This window comes from Copadichromis virginalis, linkage group LG14 (assembly GCF_057382275.1).
Source record: "Copadichromis virginalis isolate Kocher_CV1m ecotype Utaka linkage group LG14, C_Virginalis_male_GT1.1, whole genome shotgun sequence".
NCBI classification, from domain to species: domain Eukaryota; kingdom Metazoa; phylum Chordata; class Actinopteri; order Cichliformes; family Cichlidae; genus Copadichromis; species Copadichromis virginalis.
The window spans coordinates 13,831,548-13,857,980 of record NC_140631.1 but is presented as its reverse complement, the minus strand read 5'-3'; the positions used below and the strand labels follow the sequence as shown (position 1 = coordinate 13,857,980).

Genomic DNA, 26,433 nt, shown 5'->3' with positions numbered 1-26,433 from the left:
CAAAGTGCTTTACATAGTTAAAAGCAGCCCACCCCACCCTCCAACTCACTCCCCACACTCTCAATACACATATATCCCCCCACCCCCACCCACACACACACATACACACACGCGCACACTTAAAGAGTAAAAATTGGGCTGGGCTCGCATGAGCCAAGTGAGGAAACATTATAACAGAGAGCCGTCTGCACCGGGAGCCGGTCACAGACCGCAGCCTCCGGGCTGGGCACACAGCCGGAGGGAGGCCAAGGAGCCCCCCAACCAGGCTGAGAGGACCCCAGAGACCAGCAGCCACGGTCAATAACAGCCCCGGTGCAGAGAGCGCCCTCCGAGGAAACACTGGAGATATGACGCAATACGATATATACAGGGTAAAATGATAAAATAAATAAGAACAGGATACAATATAAATATAAATATAAATAGAGTAAGAAGATTAAAAAATGAATAAGAATAAAATCAAAAAATATTAGGTAAATCCTAAATTAATAATAGAATAACAGGATAGAATAAATAAGCATAAAAAATAAATAAACGCTAAGTAAAAGCTAAATTAAAAAGGTGGGTCTTGAGCCTGTTCTTAAAAACATGTACGTTCTCTGCGGCCCTGAGCTCCTCCGGCAGGCTGTTCCACAGACGAGGACCATACCACTGAAAAGCTGCCTCTCCGTGAGTATGTGTCCTGACTTTAGGGACAATCAAAAGGCCAGTACCAGAGGACCTCAGGGTCCGCGAGGGTTCGTATGGTAAAAGCAGATCTGAGAGATAAGAAGGCCCAAGACCATTAAGACATTTAAAAACCAATAAAAGAACTTTAAAATCGATCCTGAAACACACGGGGAGCCAATGCAGCGATTCTAAAACCGGTGTAATGTGGGCCCGCCCTCTGGTCTTCGTCAGCACACGAGCTGCCGAGTTTTGCAAGAGTTGTAAAGTTGAAATATTCTTCTTAGGAAGACCAGAGAGCAGGGCATTACAGTAATCAATGCGACTGGCAATAAAAGCATGCATCAGCATCTCCGTGTTGGCCCGAGAGAGAATAGGGCGGACTCTGGCTATATTTTTTAGATGATAAAATCCAATTTTGGTTACATGTTTAACATGTGGGATAAAACCAAGCTCAGAGTCAAAAATAACACCCAGGTTTTTCACTTGTAGCGAAGGACATAGTGAAAATGCCTCTAATTTAGACAAGAGTTTCTCTCTCTGAGCCTCAGGACCGACAATTAAAACTTCAGTTTTGTCCTGGTTAAGCTGTAAAAAGTTTTCTGCCATCCAAGATCTTATATCCAAGATACAGTTAAAAAGGGCATCCATTGGTCTGGTGTCATCAGGAGACACGGAGATGTACAGCTGCGTGTCATCAGCGTAACTGTGGAAGTTCACTCCATGCCTCCTGATGACACTGCCGAGAGGCAACATATACAAATTAAAAAGTACAGGGCCTAGAACCGACCCTTGAGGCACACCACATGTCATTTTATGGATCTTAGAGGAGCATGTATCCATACTCACCATAAAAGATCTGTCAGAGAGATAGGAAGTGAACCAGTTGTGTACAGCACCAGAGAGGCCCACCATGTGTTTTAGTCTGTTTAAAAGAATAGCGTGGTCTACTGTATCAAAGGCTGCGCTTAGATCCAGCAGCACCAGGACTGAGAGCTTTTGGGCGTCCCAGTTACATCTAAGATCATTTAAAACCTTTAGGAGAGCCGTCTCTGTGCTGTGGTTCACCCTAAATCCAGACTGGAATATCTCCAGGATCTGTCTATCATTGAGAAAATCAGTAATCTGAGTAAAAACAAGTTTTTCTAAGACTTTACTTAAAAATGGTAAGTTGGATACAGGTCTGTAGTTATTAAAATCATTACAATCCAAATTGCTCTTCTTCAGAAGGGGCCTCACCACCGCCGTTTTAAAGGCAGCAGGGAAGACACCCAACTGAAGAGAGCAATTCATCATGTATAAAAGCTCAGCCTCAAAAAATCCATAAAGTGTTTTAAAGAGTGAAGAGGGGATTGGATCTAAAAGACATGTGGTGGGTCTCACTGTGGAGAAAACCTTCTGAAAGTTCTCAGCATTAACCAGGACAAAGCTGTCCAGTGTCTCCTCAGGTACAATCGAGCCCTCAGATGTGTTTACAATCATATCGCGATTAGATAAAATATCAGATCTGATGGCGCTGATCTTTCCCCTGAAGTGGTCTGCAAACTGCTCACAGAGCGAGTCTGTGGGGGTTCTTTGGGAGCTGTTAAAATCAGGGTTAAATAAATGATCTATGGTGGAAAAGAGGACCTTGGGATTATTTTTGTTAATACTGATTATTTTGGCGAAGTATGAATTTCTTGACTTCCTTAATGTATTATTGTACATTTTAAATTGCTCGGAAAATATTTGATGGTTGATATTATTTTTATTTTTCCTCCATCTCCTTTCTGCTGCCCTGCAATTTCTTTTGAGTTTTTTGACTTCTTCGTTTCTCCAGGGTGATGCATGTTTTACGTTAATCTTTTTGGTGGTGAGTGGAGCAACGGAGTCAAGGCTTTTCTTCAGTTTGCTGTTAAAATAACTAAAAATCAAATCGCAGGGTGCAGGTAAAATCACAGGGGGGCATTTGACTAAAACCCTGGTAAAATTTGCAGCCACTGTCACTGCTGTTTAGTTTTCTGTCTTCATTTATGTTGGAAGTGATAAGAAAGCTGTACGTTTTAATTTGTTTCCAAAACCCCACAGTCAGGACATGCTATATTGTATTTAGATAGAAGCTAGCGAGCTAACTTGCTGCTAACTTCTAACTCATATGTCATAAATTCCATTGTCATGGATGCCTGGATGTTTAACTCAGTTGTTACACCTGGTAGAGCAGAACGCTGATAATTTTATTAAAGATGAAAGACTTAAGACAGTGTTTTAACTCTCAGTAATGCCACAGTGATCATTTGATATATGGACCTGCAGCAGAGTTTAGGCCCAGACACGGCTAGTGACGTCAGACTCAACAATCGGATAGTGATATGAATTACTTTAGAACTCACCGGAGAGAAAATGCCGCGAGCAAACCAACAAAAAGCTGGGGATTGCACGGAACTCGATATCCGCTCGTCTCACCGCTGCAATCCATGCCTGGCGTCTTTGTTTGGTGATATCGGATACATGGGATCCCTCACGTTGCCGCCAGGATGGAAAACGATTAAAAGATTAATCCAGTTTCTTGCCTTCACGATCGTGAGATCTAACATTGCAACCGACTACACACGTACCACCATAGCTGAAGCTGTATCCTTTGTCTGGCCTACTGTGATGGCGGCAGGGGGCGCATTCTAAAATGTCATGTGACAATCTGATTCATGAAGAGTGATGATGTCACAAGGACATGTGATGATGTCACAAGGACATGTGATGATGTCACAAGCACATGCCTTTGAGCCTTTTCTATAAATAGGGGTCAGGAGCAGCAAGTTTTAGTCAGTTTGTTCGCAGCCTTCAAACGTTCGACCAGAGATATATTTGAAAGTATTTGTAAACCTCTTCAGAGTCACTGTGCACAGGATTAAAAATGTATCCACGAAAATGCCAACAAAGAATAAACAATCTTGCTGCCTCTCCTTCGAGGTCTGGCCGGCCACTCACTTCAAGAGGGAAGCCTGATATGACACGATCCATTGGTGCCTCATCAGTCCAAAGGACATTACAGGAAAACTCCGACCTACATGCAAAAATTAAACAAATTGAAGAAGAGAAGCTTCAACTGGAGGAGAAGTGCAGACAATTGGAAGCACGAAATCAAGAGCTGGAAAAACAACAGCAACGCCAGCCTTACACAAAAATTATTAGTGAGGCCTGGGAAGGAAAGTTTGGTGAAGCACGACAGAAGATTTTGTTCCTGATGAAGGAAAACAAGACAAAGAGTGCTGAATTAAAAGAAACGTCTGCCCAGCTTCAACGCGCGAATGCTACTATTGGGGAGATGCAAAGGGATCTCCAAAACATGGAGCAAAAGAATCAGGCGCTCCAAGGAACGCTTGATGAAGCTATGGAACAAACTGCACAAATCCTCGGACAGAAAAAGGAAGGGGTCACACAAATGCAGGACCAACTCAAAGGCATAAAGAAAAAATACGAAGTGCTGAAAGTCAGGCTGGATGAAACAGAGTGCAAAAAAAAAGAGCTTCTTCAAGAGAAAGAGCAACAGGAAGAAGAAAAAAAACGTATTATCCAGGACTCAGACAACTTGAAGCGCGAAAACGCTGAAATGCTTGCACAAAAGCAGCAACAAGAGAAAATAAATGAAGACCTGCAGCGTAAGCTTCAAGAAATCACAAGAAGAAATGAGCAGTTAGAAAAGATGCACAAGGAAAAACAACAGCAAAATACAGACAAGTGCAATCTATTAAAAGAAATGGAGCAAAGATGCCAGAAACTTGAGAAGGAAGTTGAAGAAACAACCGATCAGTTGAGAACCCTCATCCTAGAGAAAAAAGTGGTCGTGGAAAAGCTCATGGAAAAGAAGAAAAAACGTTTCCGCTTCTTCTGGAGGAGGGACACTCCTGCTCTTTCTACTTTTTCTATTTTTTCTACTGCTGACGTCACCTCGTCTCCCTCCACCTCTGTTCCATCTTAATTTTCACCTCTCCTCTCCCCTTCTCTCCTAACACTTCTTCCCTCTCTCCTTCATCTTTTTTCACCCCAACCAGTCCCGGCAGTTGACTGCCCCTCGTGAGCCTGGTTCTGCCGGAAGTTTCTGCCCGTTTAAAGGCAGTTTTTCTTCCCCACTGTCGCCTAGTGCTTGCTCAGAGGGGATTGTTGGGGTTTTCTCTTTTCTTTTTTTTTCCCTTCTTATTACCATTTTCCTTTATTTACCGATTTGTTTTGTTTACTTTTCTTTTATGTTGTTTCTTTATTTACTTGTTTAACTTTTTTTCAACTTATGTAATAAACTAATAAACCAATTGAATTTATCCTCTGCGTATTTTACATCTAATCTTTAAAGAATATTTCCAAAACATTTTCAAACATCACGATCTGTCTTTTGTTTGCTTGTTAAAACCCCGTAAATGGTGAAGTAAAAACCCTGTGATATGGTTTAAAACATCAAAATAGACTAAACAACTAGTCTAAAACTAAGAGACACAGGATAAAGTTGGTGTGAAGGTTTCAGTCTGTGAATGAATCTAAGCACCATCACCTTAACTTTAAATTCATCTCTGTTACCCTCTTTGTGACTGAACTCTGACCGTGAGCACCACAGCCACTGCGCACCAGTCACACGCACTTTAAATCCATCACAGTAAACCAGTTAGTTTACCTCAGTTTGTTTTGCAGCACATTTCACAACATGCAAAAGCATAATGTGCCATGTACAGACTCAAAATCTGATTTAAAAACATGAGGACTGACCTGTAAGCTTTACATTTACAGTTTATCACATACCACTGAGCAGTTCTTACCTGTAATTCTAAGCCCTCTTCTTCCTTTTCTGGTTTAAAACATCAAATTAGACTAAACAACTAGTCTAAAACCAAGAGACACTTAAATATTAAGTTAAACCTCTGGGGTTGCCGGACGCGTCGGCGCGTCAAAATCACATGACCAATTTAAGACGACACAGCTACAAGATGCAGCGATTCAGAGGCTGTATCCCAATTCAGGGTCTGCAGCCTTAAAGGCCGCATTTTAAGGCCGATTACGTCACAGCGACGCGACGAAGGCCTAAAAATAAATGTTTGTTTCAGTTCTATGAAGTTCTATGAGTATTTTGGATTAGTAGCACTGCTGTGTTTGTTGCATCATATTGCTGTAATTGTTTATATGCTTTATATATTCTGAGGTAAGTTGATCTATAGTGTTACATCATATTCTATAAGGATGTTATGTGTTTGTGTACTTTCTGCCCAGTTTGACCCATTTAGCAGAAGTCAGCTTGGTTCCACTTGCCTCTTACCCGTGATTTCAGTGGAAATTTCAAATTCAGGATCTGACACACACTGTTTCATGTCCTACACAGTTCTTGCAAGTTCATAGAAATTTCTGTTCAATTAGAACCAAATATTTGAGTTGATGGTTGAAATTGTTGTTGTAATTTGTGTTTTAAATATTTTTAGATTGATGTTTTGTTTCCTTTACAATATTGTAAAGGAAACAAAACATCAATCTAAAAATTGTCCTCTTTTTTATTTTTGCAGGGTGCCCTGGAAGAGCAGAGTTAATGTTCGACTCCTCCTGGTCAGGCTCTCCAGCTGGATGAGCCGAGGTCTCCCCTCTCGCCGCCGCCTCTGAACACACAAACACAAATTGCATGTGAAGCAGGAGGTGCAGATTTTTTTTGCTATTGTTTTCTAAATCCAGGCTTGATCACGTGGAGGTATTTGGAAAACTTTTTTTGGCCAGCGGACGACTGTTGTCTCGCAGAAAGTCAAATCAAATGTATGCGATACACAATCAATTCACAAGAACACATTAAAACAGAAGGTGCCTGATTTCAACTCAATTCTGCATCAAAACAGGGTAACAGAATTAAAACGAGTGTTTGCAGCAAATGTGAGCACAAAGCCTCACTTTGTACAAGCCTGCTATTAAAGTTCTCCTCTATGCAGACAACCTTCCTGTTTTCAAGGCACAACTTGGATCTGCTGCACAAATCTTATGGATACACGCTAAATGAAACAGTAGTGTGCACGACTCCAGATTCTGATCCCTCGTCCTAATATGGTCCTAAAAGGCTCACAAAAAACAACATAGCGATAGCAATAAAGCAAATGTTGAGGCTTCTAAATACAAAGTCCATAAACCAATGGCTGACATGGGTTTTATCATAAGGGTGATAAATATACAACATATGTTCTTAAGACTAAAAGTATAATACAGATTTTAGTCTGAGAGATCTGATGTTCATTTACCTGCAGATGCACTATACGTGCCTGCTCCGTGGTTTTCCACAACATTTTGCACATCACTATTTAATACAGGAAGTAGGTAGGTGAACTAAAACAAGTCATCTTTCTTTGTGAGAGGACAATATTAATGAAATAAACCTCAATGACATCATAGGGATCCCTAAAGATGCTCCTGCTGCTTTTCTTCCTCCTCATCCTAAACTTCCTTCTCCTCGACTTTCATCCAATTGTACTTCAATCTACTTGTGTTTCTCCCCCTCCTCTTCCTCATTTTGTTGGAGCTGTGAACAGAATTAGTGTGAATCTGAATTAATTTGTGCAAAAAAGTAAAATCTACAGCTTTTCAGTCAGAGGTGGTCTTTTGATTTAAGCCGGGTAGAGTAGATTTATGTGTTGATGCTGCCTGCTTCATCTCTGCGACTGGCTGCTGAGTGATATTTACACCCCGGCTGGATTACAAACTTTAACCACGTGCTGCACTTTGGCCCAGCGTTGATACCTCTTGTTAGTATAATGAACTCTTCTTGGCTTAATGTATGATGGTGGATAAATGAAATGTACAAAGAAAATTTAACTATATTACAAAAGGACATCTATCTTGGTAACATCAAATGACCGGAGCATAACTTGTTAACTAGTCTGAAAATAAGTTATACAGGAACAGTCACAGACACACCTTCTCATGTGTCACATTTCTATTCATTCAAAACACTTATGCATTGCTGTATTTTATACAGGCTGATGTGAGTATTTACACAAGCACACACACACACACACACACACACACACACACACACACACACACACACACACACACACACACACACACACACACACACCAGCTTATTTCTCTCTTATCCAGAGAAATCCTTTCATCAGCCTTTCAATGCTGGGTAATCAAAGTATAAAGAACCATGCCAGTCTCCTATTGCCAGAGGCTGAAGTGTGTGTGCAGTCACCAGGTGATAATCTGATATCATGTACTTCCCCACTGATGTTAGTGGGGAAGTACGATAGTGGCTCAAGAGTTGGGAGTTCGCCTTGTAATCGGAAGGTTGCCGGTTCGAGCCCCGGCTTGGACAGTCTCGATCGTTGTGTCATTGGGCAAGACACTTCACCCGTTGCCTACTGGTGGTGGTCAGAGGGCCCGGTGGCGCCAGTGTCCGGCAGCCTCGCCTCTGTCAGTGCGCCCCAGGGTGGCTGTGGTTACAATGTAGCTTGCTATCACCAGTGTGTGAATGTGTGCGTGAATGGGTGGATGACTGGATATGTAAAGCGCTTTGGGGTCCTTAGGGACTAGTAAAGCGCTATATAAATACAGGCCATTTACCATTTACCATGTTAAGTAATATGAAAAAAAAAATGAATCCCACCTTAGGCCGAATGTGTGACTCTCTTCGTAGTGGAAGAGAGAATGAATCTTCCCATCCGAATTCACGGCAATCAGTCTGTCAATCAAATCCTGTGGAGTAAAATGAGAGGCTTTGAACAAGAATGCACCGGATAGGGTGCAAAACGAAAACTGTGTGGAAATTTACAATGGGTAAGGTGGAGAACGTATATCAGTCTCAGTGTGAGAGGGTTTATTTGAATGCGTTTGAAGTAAAACAAATGGGTGGGTGGTGTTTGGAGGCCAAATAAAAAGTGCAAACATGCCCTCAGATGGATGACAAAAAAAAACTGCAGTGTGTGGAAAAGAAGAAGAAGAAAAACACTTACAGGTATGGAGGTTGGCATCTCCCTCAGGGTGTATTCACTTTTGTTGGCCAAAGACTGTCGGCCCAGCAGTTGCCACACCGACTGGGAAGAGGAGAGGAGGTTGACCAAGTACAGGAAGGACTGAAGAGGAAAGTAAATACAGCAGCTGTTAGAGAGAAAAAATGTATTTGCTTTTAAAGACCATTGTGAATGCATTTGTGCACGTCATGGATTGATCAAATCCTAACACATAATAATAATATAACACTATTCAACTACAAACACTACCGATAATATGACAAATAATATCTGTAGTATTCAAAGCAAAACAAAATGTAAAAAGAATTTATGATTGCAAAGATAAAACATGGTTTACCACACTCTCAAAACTGAATAAGACATATATTCTGAGCAGAGTGGTTGAGCAGAAACCTATTGCAGCCTGAAGAATATTAAACTACAGGAAAGCTCCCTGCATTTTTCACTGGGTCTGGTAGAACAGGGAAAACATATCATCAAAAGCATCAAAGGAAAAAAAGAGAGACACTTGCACAAACGAGCTACAACTTAGATTATATTAAACAGCTTCAAAGAAACGTAAAGAAAAAAACAAGATACGATGGATTTTTTTTTTCTAAAATAGAAATATCTATACTTTCATGTGTCTTCTGATGTTTCTGTGCATGTGTGAACTTATCTTCATATGTACTACCAAACCTCCTACTGTACTTAGCACAGATTAAAGCAAAGACTCGAGTTAATTCACCAAAGTGCTGGTGTGTGTATATTTAGTTTTCCTTTGACCTCAGCATATATGTATAACCCACTGATAAGGCAGACTTTAAAGTCGCCTGTGGCAGGACACAGTTTACACATCACTGGCTGTCCGTATTCACTTGGCTAGTCTCTCTGAGAGAGATGACTTGGCTGCTGTCAGAGGCCAAGCATCAGACACACACAGACAGGCTCACGCTGGAGCTTGTTGAAGCTTTCCTGAGAGAAATTCTGCCAAAAACATAACTAAAAATGCAGTCTTATGAAAGTAAGGCTTATTTGCCCAGACACCCATAAACCAATCAGCAAAAAGCCTTTCTTGTTAACAAAATCACTATTGCCAGTTTCTTAAATATGAATATTCACAAGTGAATTTTCTACATGGCTGCTGGTATCACAGCAACACATGGACCACTATTCTGAGTCCTGGGTTAATAATAATTGGAATCAATTTAATTTTAATCAATTTAAACACCTTTGTAACCAGTGAGCTAAAAACATGATGGAAAAGCAAAACTTCTAAGAGATCTGTGTCTGTACTATTATGTAGATATCTAAAAATTGGGGCATTGTGGGCTCCAGGAAGTTTCTCCTTCTCCCTCTCTCTCTCACACACACACGCACGCACATACATACAATACCTTAATGCAACTCCTATCTGTGGGGTCAATGGGAGTTGGTTTGGGACGGACCACTCTGATGTCGTCACTGCTGCACTCAAGAACAGACCATAGCTCTAGTACCAGGGCCCGAATAAAGCCTGAGACAGAACACGGAGAAATTTGTTGTACCAAACATTTATTTGAAATAGCAGCAACTAAAATTATTAACAGTGCTTTAATAAATAAACGACTGACTTTGTTATTGTGTCCAATCTTTTAAAGAAATCTGTCTTTGCATTGCTGGCACCGTTTTGATTGGAGGATTTGAATCTCAGGAAGGAAGGAATTTATAATGCCACTCCCTTTGATCCCATTTAATCTCTTCCCTGTTGCACTTTGGCCTGTCAGTAACTACATTTGAATTTTGCAGCTTCTGATTGGCTATACTTTATTGCACATAAAGGCTGGATAAAAACGTTAATGCAATCAAAATGTACGCAGCCCTCGCTGGAAAACTGGGGATACAGTACAGTACATAAATGATGAAGCAAAGACAAAACATTAGTGTCATGGAAGAAGAAATAGTCAGTGCATCACGGGAAGCTCCCAGCAATAAAACCTGCATTTGTATTGACACATAAACCTTAATTTGTGAGCAATTTTCAGTGTATTTCAGTTAAATTAACGAGACAAATATAACAAAAGGGATTTTATACTTAGAAGAAGAATATGAAATTGAAATATTAAACTAAGAAAACTATAAATACTGCAGTTCTAGAGTTACAGATATACAATTAAGCTTTGCATATCAGTGCTGTATAACCCAGGGAATGTACTTTTTTTTAAATAATTGAATAGTAATGGAAATCATGAACTGTTTTTCAGAGGTCATAGATCAAATGAGCAGTAGAGTTTTTCTCACAGAATGGTTCTTTCACATAGAAAGCAGTGTGTGCTGCAGGTTTAGCAAATGGCCCATCATTTGTAAGCTCTGTCTGGACTATATCACTTTTTGAGGTCATCCTTCTTTCTGTCAGTCTGCCCAAAACATCAACGGTATCGGTGAAGACAGAAGACAGTGACACATGGAATAGATGACAAGGATGCTGGACTGGAAGATCAAGTCTCAGACGCATTAGTGTGAGTAAGAGCATTTGGAAACCTGTCAGTTTCTTCGATATTGGCAGGAAATCTTTGACAGTGTTGAAGAGGGACATTAAGACTGCATAACAATATAGTCCAGTGTAATATCTTACTTTTTCGGTATCGTCCTTTAAGAAAGTTTCATTCAGCTCTGTCTTTTGCAACTGTGCTCGAAGCAGTCTGTTCTCCTCCAACAGCCGGTTTATTTCTGCTCTGCCCTGTTGACTGCACACACAGTCCTTCGTCTGCCCTTCAGCTTCCGTGACGCTGTCACTCCCATCACCACTGGATTTGTTACATCCATTTCATATGCTGGTTTGCCTGCAATAATGCCAAATCAAAAGCTACTCAGTCGACATGACGTGGTTCTGCAGCATCACACATTAGCATGTTTTATCTCATTATCTATGACCGCAGCGCATTGAAAAAAAACCCACTAAAAGCCTTTTAGTTTGGTCCTTTTACAGCATCCTGCCATGCGATTACATTTGTTCCTGACCACCGAGAACACTCACGTTAACTTTTATCGAGTGGAAAAAAAGTTAGCGTGTTTATATTATGCTAACATAGCTGTGTCGCTAGCGGTCACGTAGCACATCATTATATACCAGCTAGCCCAAGTTCAGTAACCCTACAAATGTCACTGCTGTTTAGTTTTCTGTCTTCATTTATGTTGGAAGTGATAAGAAAGCTGTACGTTTTAATTTGTTTCCAAAACCCCGCAGTCAGGACATGCTATATTGTATTTAGATAGAAGCTAGCGAGCTAACTTGCTGCTAACTTCTAACTCATATGTCATAAATTCCATTGTCATGGATGCCTGGATGTTTAACTCAGTTGTTACACCTGGTAGAGCAGAACGCTGATAATTTTATTAAAGATGAAAGACTTAAGACAGTGTTTTAACTCTCAGTAATGCCACAGTGATCATTTGATATATGGACCTGCAGCAGAGTTTAGGCCCAGACACGGCTAGTGACGTCAGACTGAACAATCGGATAGTGATATGAATTACTTTAGAACTCACCGGAGAGAAAATGCCGCGAGCAAACCAACAAAAAGCTGGGGATTGCACGGAACTCGATATCCGCTCGTCTCACCGCTGCAATCCATGCCTGGCGTCTTTGTTTGGTGGATACATGGGATCCCTCACGTTGCCGCCAGGATGGAAAACGATGAAAAGATTAATCCAGTTTCTTGCCTTCACGATCGTGAGCTCTAACGTTGCAACCGACTACACACAGTCACTGCTTTGCTGTGCTTCTGCAGCATATCCAGTAATGGTGACAAATCCTCCAGCGTTGCAATAGGAAGCTGCTCTTAAGCGCAGAAAGAATTGTTTCCAGGGATTTCTATTTGTATCCAGCTTGGCGTGCAGGATCCTTTGTGTAATCTATGCTTACATATGTATTTTACACACAGACAATGTGAAAAATACAACACATTGCTATGGATTGATGCTGAAAGTGCTAATTGCACTAAAAAATTTAGCTGAAAAAATAACACCAACTAAATAGATAAGCATGTCTGTTAACAAAAAAACCCAAACGCTTTACCCAACTGGGGTTTTTCAACTACCTCAGGGACAAAGCTTTACCAAAATCTTCCAACTCAGACCCTGTGACAAGGTCTGTGAAAACCACGTTTTTATGCCTGAAATTCTACAGTACTACACTCCCAGCAGATGAGCTCATGCAGCCTGTCACGAACCGGGACATACAACCATGACAAAACAGGAGATGCACACACAATTTATTGTGTTATTAATTTAGATCAACTGTGCTAATATAGTATACCAAAATGAAAACAATAACTCAAATTTCTCATGTACACTTTCTACAGAGGCACCATCGAGAGCATCCTGTCGAGCTGCATCACTGTGTGGTTTGGAGCCTGCAATGCGTCCTGTCATAGAACCCTCCAACGCATAGTGAGAGCTGCAGAGAGGATCATTGGTGTCTCTCTCCCCTCCCTCCAGGACATTTACAGCACCCGTCTCACTAAAAAAGCCCTTTGCATAGCGGCTGATCCCACGCACCCAATGCAAAGCTTCTTCAAGCTGCTGCCGTCAGGGAGGAGACTGCGGAGTCTCCAGGCCAGGACCAGCAGACTGAAGGACAGCTTCATCCATCAGGCTGTCAGGAAGCTTAACTCCCTCCCGATTCTGCCCCCTCTCCCCTCCTCTCCTCCATGGTCTCACTGAACTCTGTCACATACACACACACACACTCACTGGCCTGCACCAGTTACCAGTCACTTTGTGGAGCATTGGACTGCCATTACCTCATAAGACTTTGTTGTTATACTATCTCTAACCGTATATTACTAGATGTCCATTTGCACTATTTGCCTATTTGCACTACTCTGCCTGGTTTACACTCAATGTCATTTACCCATACCTGAATATTGTATATTGTATATTGCATAGCTTTCTTGTTAAATTGTATTGTATTTATTTAAATTTTTACTTTTTAATTATTTTATTTGCATTTTTTAATCACTCTCTTATATTTAAATGTTCATTTGCTATTTCATCTAGGGTTTGAGAGTAACGAAATTTCTATTCTCTGTATGTCCTGTACATGTGGCAGAATTGACAAATAAAGTTGACTTTGACTTTGAGATATTTGAGGTTGTGCTGAAAATAATGGTGCCAAATAAGGCAAGAAAAACATATTTTAAAGGTGAAATATAGAGGTAAAATCAAAAATAGTCAAGAATGGCCAATTATACCCTGGACCACAGAGGGTTAAATTTGAAAACGGTTTTAAAAAAAAACATCCCCATTCTAAAATGTCATGTGACAATCTGATTCATGAAGAGTGATGATGTCACAAGGACATGTGATGATGTCACAAGGACATGTGAGGATGTCACAAGCACATGCCTTTGAGCCTTTGAAGTTTTTCTATAAATAGGGGTCAGGAGCAGCAAGTTTTAGTCAGTTTGTTCGCAGCCTTCAAACGTTCGACCAGAGCTATATTTGAAAGTATTTGTAAACCTCTTCAGAGTCACTGAAATTTTTTTTAAACGTTCTCACCAATTCACTGAGCAAACAAACACATTTCAGTCAAGATGACTTTCACCTCAAATCATCTTGAAATATGTAAAGGGACCCTTTTGGGAGGTCACTACAAGGTCGAGGGTTTCCTTGAAGAAGGGGGCTTTGGTATTGTAACCAAATGTTGCAATACAAAAACCAACAAAGTCGTTGCTATTAAAGTCAACAAGAGCGACCCTGAAATTCTGCAACAGGCGAAAATGGAAATTTACATACTGGAGAAGCTGCGAGGCTTGGATGCAGATAGATGCAACATTGTTAAATGGAATGACTTTTTCATCGACAGTGACCGCATCTGCTTAAATTTTGAACTCCTCGATGAAAGCCTGTGGCAGTACATGCGGTACCGGAGGAACCGGGTTCTCCCAGTAACAGAAATCAGGCCAGTGTTATTTCAGCTCGCAAATGCCCTGTCCCACCTGGGTTCTTTGGGAATAGTGCATGCTGACCTCAAACCTGGAAACATAATGGTTGTGGACCGCTATGAGTGTCCCATCAAAGTCAAACTTACAGACTTTGGTTTTGCATGTCCCGCATCTACAGTGATTCCTGGTGACTGTGTGGGGACGGTTGGTTATAAAGCACCTGAGGTTATGATTGGTAGTCTATTTAATGAAGCAATAGACATGTGGTCCCTGGGGCTGGTAGCTGTGGAGCTTGCTACTGGGTATCCTTTCTACCCTGGGAGAAATGATTATGATGTTTTGAAATTCATCATACAGACCCAGGGACAGCCACCAGATCATGTTTTAGACTCTGGCTTTTACACTGATAACTATTTCATAAAAGACAACTACAACGGACAACACTGGACATTTAAGACCGAAAGACAATTTCAAGATGAGACAGGTTGTCAGTCCAAGGACACTCGATGCATAAAACTTAAGTGCCTCGATGACCTTGAACAACTACTGAAGATAAGGGGGTGTTGGGAAAAAATCCAAAATGTATTTGTCAGCCTAATCAAAGAGATGTTAGCATTGGATCCAAACCAGCGCATAACACCCTCGGAGGTTCTCCACCACCCCTTTTTCAATCCTGGCCTCTCTAAGAGTTCTCCCTGCACTGACATGAGTAGCACAGGGGGACAAAACCTTGTGGTCTCTCAGCAGCCTTCTAGTTGCAAAAGAGAAGAATCACAGAAAATCAGCTGCAGTTCCCAAACCTCAGAAGAATTTTCTCAACAAGAATACGTCAACGCATCAGCCAACACATCCTCCTCTATAGATGATCTTGAAATATCTAAAGGGACCTTTTTGGGAGGTCACTACGAGGTCGAGGGTTTCCTTGGAGAAGGGGGCTTTGGTATTGTAACCAAATGTTGCAATACAAAAACCAACGAATTTGTTGCTATCAAAGTCAACAAAAATAACCCTGAAATTCTGCAACAGGCAAAAATGGAAATTCTCATCCTGGAGCAGCTGCGAGGCTTGGATGCAGATAGATGCAACATTGTTCAATGGAACGACTTTTTCATCGACGGTGACCGCATCTGCTTAAATTTTGAACTCCTTGACCAAAGCCTGTGGGACTACATAGAGGACCCGGAAAACCAGGGTCTCCCCATAAGCGAAATCAGGCCAATTTTACATCAACTCACAAATGCCCTGTCCCACCTGGGTTCTGTGGGAATAGTGCATGCTGACCTCAAACCTGGAAACATAATGGTTGTGGACTGCTATGAGTGTCCCATCAAAGTCAAACTTATAGACTTTGGCATTGCATGTCCCGCATCTACAGTGATTCCTGGTGACTGTGTGGGGACGGTTGGTTATAAAGCACCTGAGGTTATGATTGGTAGTCTATTTAATGAAGCAATAGACATGTGGTCCCTGGGGCTGGTAGCTGTGGAGCTTGCTACTGGGTATCCTTTCTACCCTGGGAGAAATGATTATGATGTTTTGAAATTCATCATACAGACCCAGGGACAGCCACCAGATCATGTTTTAGACTCTGGCTTTTACACTGATAACTATTTCATAAAAGACAACTACAACGGACAACGCTGGACATTTAAGACCGAAAGACAATTTCAAGATGAAACAGATTATCAGTCCAACGACACTCGATCCATAAAACTTAAGTGCCTCGATGACCTTGGACTAATGCTGAGTATAATGTGGGGCTGGGAAAAAATCCAAAATGTATTTGTCAGCCTAATCAAAGAGATGTTAGCATTGGATCCAAACCAGCGCATAACACCCTCGGAGGTTCTCCACCACCCCTTTTTCAATCCTGGCCTCTCTAAGAGTTCTCCCTGCACTGACATGAGTAGCACAGGGGGACAAAACCTTGTGGTCTCTCAGCAGCCTTCTAGTTGCAAAAGAGAAGAATCACAGAAAATCAGCTGCAGTTCCCAATACTCAGAAGAATTTTCTCAACAAGAATACGTCAACGCATCAGCCAACACATCCTCCTCTATAGATGATCTTGAAATATCTAAAGGGACCCTTTTGGGAGGTCACTACGAGGTCGAGGGTTTCCTTGGAGAAGGGGGCTTTGGTATTGTAACCAAATGTTGCAATACAAAAACCAACAAAGTTGTTGCTATTAAAGTCAACAAAAATAACCCTAAAATTCTCCAACAGGCAAAAATGGAAATTCTCATCCTGGAGCAGCTGCGAGGCTTGGATGCAGATAGATGCAACATTGTTCAATGGAACGACTTTTTCATCGACGGTGACCGCATCTGCTTAAATTTTGAACTCCTTGACCAAAGCCTGTGGGACTACATAGAGGACCCGGAAAACCAGGGTCTCCCCATAAGCGAAATCAGGCCAATTTTACATCAACTCACAAATGCCTTGTCCCACCTGGGTTCTTTGGGAATAGTGCATGCTGACCTCAAACCTGGAAACATAATGGTTGTGGACCGCTATGAGTGTCCCATCAAAGTCAAACTTATAGACTTTGGCATTGCATGTCCCGCATCTACAGTGATTCCTGGTGACTGTGTGGGGACGGTTGGTTATAAAGCACCTGAGGTTATGATTGGTAGTCTATTTAATGAAGCAATAGACATGTGGTCCCTGGGGCTGGTAGCTGTGGAGCTTGCTACTGGGTATCCTTTCTACCCTGGGAGAAATGATTATGATGTTTTGAAATTCATCATACAGACCCAGGGACAGCCACCAGATCATGTTTTAGACTCTGGCTTTTACACTGATAACTATTTCATAAAAGACAACTACAACGGACAACACTGGACATTTAAGACCGAAAGACAATTTCAAGATGAAACAGATTATCAGTCCAACGACACTCGATCCATAAAACTTAAGTGCCTCGATGACCTTGGACTAATGCTGAGTATAATGTGGGGCAAGGAAAAAATCCAAAATGTATTTGTCAGCCTAATCAAAGAGATGTTAGCATTGGATCCAAACCAGCGCATAACACCCTCGGAGGTTCTCCACCACCCCTTTTTCAGTCCTGGCCTCTCTAAGAGTTCTCCCTGACATGAGTAGCAAACGGGGACCAAACCTTGTGGTCTCTCAGCAGCCTTCAAAACAGAAAGATCATAGAGAATCAATCTCCAGCATTGCTTCAACCACGGACAAAAATGACAAAAACACAAACAGGGATTGTAAAAAGCCATTAACAGCAGATTACATTGCAAGAATTAATTAAGCTGCTCCAATAATGATCACTTTGGCTTTTTTGTCTTTTTTAATTTTCACTCCCCCCACCCCAACCAGTCGCGACAGATGGCTGTCCCTTTAAGAGCCTGGTTCTGTCGAAGGTTTCTTCCTTTTAGAAGGGAGTTTTTCCTTCCCACTGTCGCTCATTGCTTGCTCATAGGGAATCACTTGATTGTTGAGGTGGCCAAAACTCTAGGGGAACTAGCAATTCTTGTGAAAATTGAAAAGGGAAAAAAAGCCTAAAAACATAAAAACAACTGATGAATATGTTCTTGAACTAAGGCACAATTTTGCTTAAAATCCATTAAGTAATCTCTGTGTCAAGTTCTTACCAATATTCAAAGCGGAGCAGCGGACAACTTACCATTACATCAGTCCTTCAATCAGACATAATTTGATCCAAATTGGAAATAAACTGGATGTTTATTAAATAAACCAGCTTTAAGCATCATCTAATTGTTGTTTGTAACTCTTTTTAAATATAGTGCTAACCTTTAGCCTCCTAGTAGACATACATGTTTTATAAATGGGAAAATCCTCTTTTCTTTAGAAAAGTTAAGCTCTGACCTTGAAGTCAAGGTCCCTGAGATTTAAACCTTACAGAGATTTTTAGTAAATGCTACCATGGTATTAATTAAAAAATTCTACATTGTCTCGTTCTTGAGCTATTGCATTCACAAACTTGGGTGTCCACAGCGCCCCGCCATATACCAGACTCAAAAGATTATGAGGTAGGTGTTTTGTTTTTGTTTGTTTGTTTTTTAAGTTTTTTCATAAAGATTACAACATAAAAATAACACAATTGGGAATATTATTGTCATTTTTGAAAACACTATTTTGATGTTATCTAATGCAGTGCAAAAAATAAATAACTAAATTGATAACTGGCACTGAGTCTTCTGTGTGCACACATTCTGCATCAACACACAGGGAGACACTGAGACTTCAGAAATTTTTCACTGTGTTTGTCTATACAGCCACAACTTTCAGATTTTTCACAAACAAGCAGCATGGATTTTGTCCTCATCATTTCAGCTAGAAGTACTTTATAAGGGGGTCTTTCAAGTGAACATTGAACAGGTACAGGTGCTTGAAATCCTTGAAAATGCTCGTTCAGGAGTTAGGCCTTTTTCATACAATCCCCCCATTTTCAAAGGCTCAAATTGGATTGAACAAGCAAGTTTTTTTGTTAATAATTGACCGTTTGGAGTGTAGAACTCATAGATATCAAATGTTGTTTCCTCCCTTGCGAGGCCTTTACTGTATCTGCCTTCAGTTCTGGTTGCTTTGCACTGTGAAGCTATTTGAAAGTATTTGTCAAAGAACAATGAGCACTAGATATCCACTAGATGGTGTTATAGTAAAACACAAGCATAACCCTCACTTAGACAATTTTACCTGATACACAGTTTGTGACCATGTATTTACTCTTCTGGCACTTTGCCTTCACAATTTTGTATTAATTTCACTACCTTTTGGCATGATCACCTTTTAATTTGTTTCTCACATTTGTGACAAAGACACTGCACTGGAGGCAAACAAGACTGTGTAAATACATTCAGCAAGTTGGATTAGTTTCCAGTTTCTGCTGAATACAAGCAAAAACCAGTCACTTCAGAAAGATGTTCAGAATAAAATCTGTAAAACTGCCAAAGAGCAGCACGTGAAGGTAACCGACATGAAGATAACAACAGGGTAACAAATGCAAGTGAATATGAGCATCTTTTTATTTCGCAGCCTTCCGTAAAGACGCTGAAACACACACTGTAAAAAAAATCCGTAAAAATACAGTACTATCTACTGTATAAACGTGAAGGAATTTTCCGTATTAGTCATTTACAGGTATTTTTCTGTATTTCTCAACTACTGCAATGCATTCTTTCAGGCTTCATCTGGATTTTGGACTCTGAAGTTGGAGAAACTGTCTTCAAATTTCTGTGGTAAGTATTAAAACTCATGTTTCCTTTTATCAAAATAATATTTTTCAAAAGACTCTGCGTTTTTATTTAGAAAGAATTGTTAATTTATTTGTTAACTGGTTTCGGCTGTCTCCAGACAAGTCAGGAATATTTTGCTGACTCATTTTTAAAAAAATAATTGTTATTTAGGTTTAACATGACTTAAGCTTTATTTTAGTTAATGTTAAAATAATTTTTACTGTGATACCACCAGTTTTGCCCTTCAGTGGCTGAACCAGTTTTCATAAATATTATAGTTAGCTGTCTGTGTCTCTCTGGGTATTACACAGCTGTGACTGCTAACTAGCTAATTAGCGAAAGTCAGCGATGTGGATAACTGGGGAAAGTGAGAACTTATGGTCCTAGAAATTATTCTAGGACTCTCATAAGTACTGTATCAATACCCATGTTTTACAGTTGGCTCTACTGTACACTTTAAAGGGTTTCGGGCAAAGTTACACTAACCCTAGTTTAACCCTCAGACCTTCCTGGCTGAAGCTAGCAAATGCTAATGTAGCATTAGCTTTTGCTGATGATACTTTAGCAGCACTCTGATTTGGGCTGCTAAAGTAAATACTTTTAGCTAGCTGACCAGCATAGATTATTTCGGTGGTTAACAGACTGTAGTGGTAATATTATTGAAAGTATAGTTTCACCTCACCACATGTCTATTTTGTAGCACATAGAAATGTTTAGTTAATATTTATAGACAGACACATTTTCCCTGTAACTGTGTTTTTACTCCAGCATTTGTTGAAAATGTAATTTATGAAATGTTGAGCAGCATTTCTAGTATGTGGAATACTTTTGTCACCCCACTGTGCAAATATGATTAAATACTAATAATTATTACTAAAAAAAATTCAATAATAAATCAATAATAACTATTTCTTGATTGAACTATAATGTAAGCGCAGTGCTGGTGTGCAGGGGCTTTATATGCCTTGTCTATATCAAGCTTTTAGCCAAATATAAGCAGAGATATTTGTATCTTTCTTAAAAATCCAGATCCTTACAGATTATTTGAGAAATGGTTCAACAGCTATCACTACTTGACTCTAAGTCCTGCAGTGGAAAAATATCCCTTATTTCACCTTTGATCACACACTTTGGTTTTCCAGTGCAGAGCAATGAAAGACTTCACCAAGTGAAAAAAAAGATGAAGATACAAGCTGGTAATGATCCAGAGCAGCTGGTCTCAGGAAATGAAGAAAAACCCTGACCACCTTCTCTACAAACACAAGGTGAGTTTAATGTTGTGGTTGATTTCGTTTTTCAAGGTACCGGTATGTATGTTACTTTAATTATAAACTGCTTTTGTTGCAACAGAATGGTGTTATGTGTATGCAACTACGTGAATTATAATCCTTTGTAGGGCTGTGTGATATGACCAAAATCTCACATCCCAATATAAGACATTTCTCTCCTGATAACGATATATATCACAAAATAGTGCATTTTCTGTAAATTCTGTGATTCTCGGGCAACTCGACTTATGTGAAGTGTTTTCAGTTGGGCGTCGTGTACCTGGAGTCGAGTGTTTTGACCGATGCATGAAACGATACATTTTTAGACATGAGTTTAAACGGCTGCCATTTTCTTTCTGAGTATTTATTTCACGGCGTGCTGCGAGGAAAAGCCTGTTCTAACGTTTGAGTCTAAGGATTATTTTGAGCATTTTCATTAATGAAGTGAATGTAATTCAGTAATCAAAGGTGTTTGGCTATAACTGACTACATGTGTATACTGTATCATAAGTGGACAGACATGGATGTAAACCACACCTTAACCATTTGGCTGAGGCAAAACTACCACAAGGCAGTGATTCTAACTAAAAGGTACTATGGATATTATTACATGTGAACATATAGTTAAATATGACATTTTTTGTTTGTCGGGTGTCCTGTTTGAAGAAAACACTTGGTAGCCACTTGAATGAATGTAAATAAACAGATTTACATGAGGGCAACCTGATTTTAAGGAAATAAAAATGCTCAAATTTGAAAGCTTGTGAGTTATTTTGTTCATGTATCAGCTGTTTAGTAGTTTTATGACAAGATGGATGCTGTCATTATATTTTAGTATAGTTTTAGAGTTGAGGAGAATAAAAGAATATTTAACATTAATTGTACCAATGTTGTTGTGTACGAAGCACAAATTAATTTAAGTTTTAATTTATGAATTTTTGAGTACATGGTGTACTAGGTTGTAATTGCATAGAAATGTACGTTCAAGGATATAAAGAACTATATTTAATGAGTTACAGTGAAAAGAAGTGCTTGGAAATAGTAATATAAACAGAAATTTCAAATTTTCTATTTACGGAAAATATCAGTTAATGATACAGAAAATATACTGTGAATAAACGGAATCTTCCGTTTTATAGCTGAAGGAAATGTCCGTAAATAGTACAGAGAGTATACTGTAAATCTACAGAATTTTCCGTTTTATCGTTTACAGAAAAGTCCGTCAAACTTCCGTAAAAAAACAGAAAATGTACTGGCAGAAAATTACCAGGACATTTTCCGTTTTTCTACGGAATATTTTTTTACAGTGTGGTTCTGCCAGAGGTTTCTTCCTGTTAAAAGGGAGTTTTTCCTCTCCACGGTCGCTCATAGGGATCAATTGGGTACAATAACTTTGTTGCTTTTTGGTCCGTCACATTGACCAAAAAGCAACATGTTCTTAATAGAGTGGCAAGTGAGTGTTTTACATTTTCCATCTGTGAACGGTAGCTTCTACTGCTCATTTATTGATTTGGCACCAATTTGGCACAAAATAAAGAAAACTTTAAACGACAACAAATGTTCTCGTCTTTCTTCAAGTCATTTTCAATAAACAAATTCAATAAATCAAATTGCATTCAGTTATTCTTGTATTTCCTCGCGTAATTAGTGGCTATCTAGTCAGTAGCCCAAAGTGCAATATGTTAGCTACTAATAATATCTTTGTATTGTTTTTCTTTGGACCGATGCTCACATCGATGCTTCTGTTTGTTGTTGTGGAAAAATAATTTAAACATCGAAACCAAACCGATTTTCTGAGATTTATTTTAAGAAATTTCAAACCTCTGCAAAGGGATCAATAAAGCCGTCGTGTGGATACAATCTTGTCTATTCAGTGGTTGGGAGTGAAGTTCTCACCTTCATGTAGGCACCAGCGTGATAATTAAGTGTGTCAGCAAGACCAGGTATTTAAGGAGCGGCTGTGGCAGCAGCCAAAGTAACTGCTGTTTCCCTTTCAAGCTTCCTAGTTTTTCCTGGAGTTCAGCCTTCAAGTTGATTCTTCCCTCCCTTAATTCAATTTACTTATTTGTAAGCTACATGTATGCTCACTAACAAAGCTAAATGAGCTAAAGCTAACGGTGCTCTTTAAATTTGAAGAAAATCCAGTTCACTTTCTTTTCTCATCAGTCCTCTCGATTGTGTCTTGTAGCAGGTTTTTGGCTTTAACACATCAAAGATCTGATGGGTTGAGTTGGCCATAAGGCTCGTCAAAGTTTAATAGTGGTGGCTTATTGGGAAAAACAGTCCTGACAAAGTCAATCAGCCCCTCCTCCCAAACATTAATGGATGATGCATGCATGAATACTCAGCAAACATCATCTATAAAAAAGGATCTGTATGTTCTGTATGTTCTGAATCACCATAAAGTTGCTAATAGCAAGAACACAACACAGCCGGGTGTCTGCTACTCTTTGTTTATTCAGATCTCTTTTCACACAATACTCTTGTTGCTTCTGAGCCTCTCGTTTTACTAAAGGTTATGATGGAGCAGCAAGACTGAACCAGTGGCTGGATAACATGAGGAGGAAGGAGTGGAGACCTGCACAAACATCATGTCTTTAAAGTGCTCGCTTTAAAACAGAATGCTTTCTAAGAGTGAAAGTTTAAGAAAATCTAACTGTAATATTTAACATGCCTACTCTCCTTTCCCCCTATTTGTACTAATTTAGGGAGCACAGCAGTTGCAGCCATTTTAAGGTTTGTTTTTTGTTTTTTCTCAGGCGAGGTCATCTGTCAGAGGGGCAAGAGGCAATATTTTGGTAAGTACTGACACAGAGGTAAGTGACTCTCCAGGTTTATTAAAGAAGGAATCAGAGTTTGGCAGTGCTGTTAAAAATTCAAAATGATTAAATTTAAAAAATAGAATTTCTTTCATTTCAATATTAGAAAACCAGACTGTTTATATTCAGTGTTATTTATGTCATTTAAATTTAAATGCTCATTTTTGTTTTGTGTGTGTTGTTGACGAGTATTAAGACTAAGACACAGATTATTTTCTGTCCCAAGGAAGGTCGATACGTTGGCCTTTAGCCAAAAGCAGACTCAATAAAAAAAGATATTTTCACGGGAATACAAAGTTTCGTTTGTTACAGGAATCTTAATCACATGAACGTGGGTGAGAAACACTGGCAAGGACTCCAGTGTAACAGAGGGAGAGCTTGGTTAATAATGGGCAGGACACACTGGGAGCAAAGGTGAAGCACAACAGCTGATTTTGTTACTTGTCTATGAGCTCCTGGAGTAAACCAATGTGCCAGGTTGGGGAAGATTCACTCTTGGTGTTTCTAATTTATATGCAATTGACTGAAGCATATACATATTGAATTATTCATAGGACTTTGTACAAAATATAAATGTCTTCCATGTGTTATATTGTGGTTTGATGTTTGCATATGTGGATGTTTTGTTCCTCATTTGGTTTGCTTCCCCCAGACTTGGGCTATTCCAGATGCTCACCTGAATGATAGAGAATAAAAAGAAGCCAGTTGCTGTTACAGGGGTTGGGTTCTTTGGTGTGTTTTGGTGGGTACACTCATGCTTTCATTAATAAAGATTACTAGATGATAAATATTTTTGCAGCCTCGTGCCATTTTGTTTGAACCTATACGTGACTGCTGGCCAAACTGATATAAATAGTAAGTGAAGTAAATAAACTGCCTGTGGCTTCTCAGGAAGTCCTGCATTTGGGTCCTGTTATTCACTCAAACCTGACAATAACACATCACCCTGTTTTATCCACAACTGTAAATTTTCGGAGACATCCTGTTACATTTACTGAGATCAGCAACAGACTTGCTGAATTCAAACCTCAATAAAAATGTGAAAATGACTCAGCTTTTCCTTCTTTTGTTTTTACAGCATTATGGACTATAAGTTAAAGCAATTAATGATGCAGTGAATGATGGTCAAAGGGTTGATCTTTACACAGAGCACGTCTGTCCCTTTTTATTAGCCCATTACAATTATTCCCCCATCACTTTAAAAAGGCAACAAAACATGCATGAAACATTTCTTCAGAGATGTAATTCAGTTTTAATTATATAGCGCCAAATCAACACAACAGTCACTTCAAGGTGCTTTATATTGTAAGGTAAATACACTAAGTAATACAGAAAAAAAAAAAAACCCCAACAATTGAATGATCCTCTTTGAGCAAGTACCTGGCAACAGTGGGAAATAAAAACTCCCTTTTAACAGGAAGAAACCTCTGGGAGATCAAGGCTCAGGAAGGGGCAGCCATTTGCCACAACTGGTTAAGGGAGAGCGGAGCAGGACAAAAGAAACACACTGTGGAAGAGAGACAAGTTAGTGTCACAATCTAAATGTTGAAGTTGGTCGACATTTTCAGATCAGACTTATGGTCTTTAAGCCAAGTTTAAAATTTGTTTTGAATGTCCTTGGTGTAGTTATTGATGCCATTTCTTTTTATGACAATCTGTTCTTAAATTGTGTTTTATTTCTCACAAAAGTGAAAAGATTATGGAAGAAAGTTGAGCCAAAGAACAGAGCTGGCTCTTAGACTTTGAGTATAGGAGGCCCTCAGCAGAACTTTTAAAGAGAATAAGAAACACAGAAAACCGTAGATAAGGAGGTGTGCTCTGACAGTGCAGCGCAGCACCCAGAAAGCTATTTGGCATTGGCAGAGAAGACTTAGGAAGTTATTCAGGAGCAAAACCCTGGTACTCAACTTTGCTGCTCAAACCTCAAATATATTGATACTTTTACGCCAATATACAATTTATTTCCAAAATTGTTACAACAAAGAAATAAAAAACCAAACATAGATTTCATAACTTTTTATGCTAATTATTATTTGAAAAGTCATTACAAAACAGGCAGTTTTTGAAAATTCAGATGTAACTCTAACTACAGTCATGAATAAGCGAACATGAATGGAGACTATGTGCTGTCTTAAGACGTTCAAGCAGGGCTCTAGAGTGCGACCAATTTGGTCGCAAATACGACCAAATTTTTCAGTGGTGCGACTAAAAAGAAATATTTGGTTGCACCTGTGCGACCAACTGTTTGGGTAGCAAAAAAAAAAAAAAAATCTGCAACCTTCCCTGTGGTCAACAACATACATTTTGCCCCTATCGTGGACTAAACCAATCAGAGATAGTAAGGGGCGGGACCTCTCTGATTCGCCGTGGTCCAGATGAAGGTGCAGGTGGTAGTGGGAGGAGTAGCTTGAATAAAGCGATATCAATTCATTAAATCCTGAATGACTTTTAAATATAACTGTGTTTTGCCAGAAACGCCAGATTCTCAGATTAAAGCTCACAAAACCATTTCAACAACAACCAAACAGCAAATGAGAGCAGGTACACGGATTCACACAAAGACGTAAACACTAGAGATGGACCGATCCGATATTACG

The 26,433-nt window shown here is 39.7% G+C and overlaps 2 protein-coding genes across 2 annotated transcripts; one reads left to right on the top strand and one right to left on the bottom strand.

The window, feature by feature from the left end:
• Window positions 1-5,373: 5,373 nt before the first annotated feature.
• Window positions 5,374-10,504, bottom strand: LOC146693607 (protein broad-minded-like). Its single transcript, XM_085478664.1, has 5 exons — window positions 10,498-10,504; window positions 10,007-10,125; window positions 8,613-8,732; window positions 8,267-8,355; window positions 5,374-6,272 (listed from the first exon to the last, which is right to left on the bottom strand). The coding sequence occupies exons 1-5, from the start codon at window positions 10,502-10,504 to the stop codon at window positions 6,224-6,226; spliced, it is 384 nt and encodes a 127-aa protein (XP_085334790.1). The 3' UTR covers window positions 5,374-6,223.
• A 3,536-nt stretch (window positions 10,505-14,040) lies between these two features.
• Window positions 14,041-18,263, top strand: LOC146693606 (uncharacterized). The gene has a single exon (XM_085478587.1). The coding sequence runs from the start codon at window positions 14,186-14,188 to the stop codon at window positions 17,627-17,629; it is 3,444 nt and encodes a 1,147-aa protein (XP_085334713.1). The 5' UTR covers window positions 14,041-14,185; the 3' UTR covers window positions 17,630-18,263.
• Window positions 18,264-26,433: the final 8,170 nt, after the last annotated feature.

What these genes read in the sequence shown, in the direction of transcription:
- LOC146693607 (XM_085478664.1), bottom strand. An exon ending in AGATGCCAACCTCCATACCT is followed by an intron (nt 8,356 to 8,612) that starts GTAAGTGTTTTT and finishes TTTACTCCACAG; the next exon opens with GATTTGATTGACAGACTGAT. An exon ending in AGTCACACATTCGGCCTAAG is followed by an intron (nt 6,273 to 8,266) that starts GTGGGATTCATT and finishes TTGTGTGTTCAG; the next exon opens with AGGCGGCGGCGAGAGGGGAG.
- LOC146693606 (XM_085478587.1), top strand. Translation starts at nt 14,186, where the DNA reads ATGACTTTCACCTCAAATCATCTTGAAATATGTAAAGGGACCCTTTTG.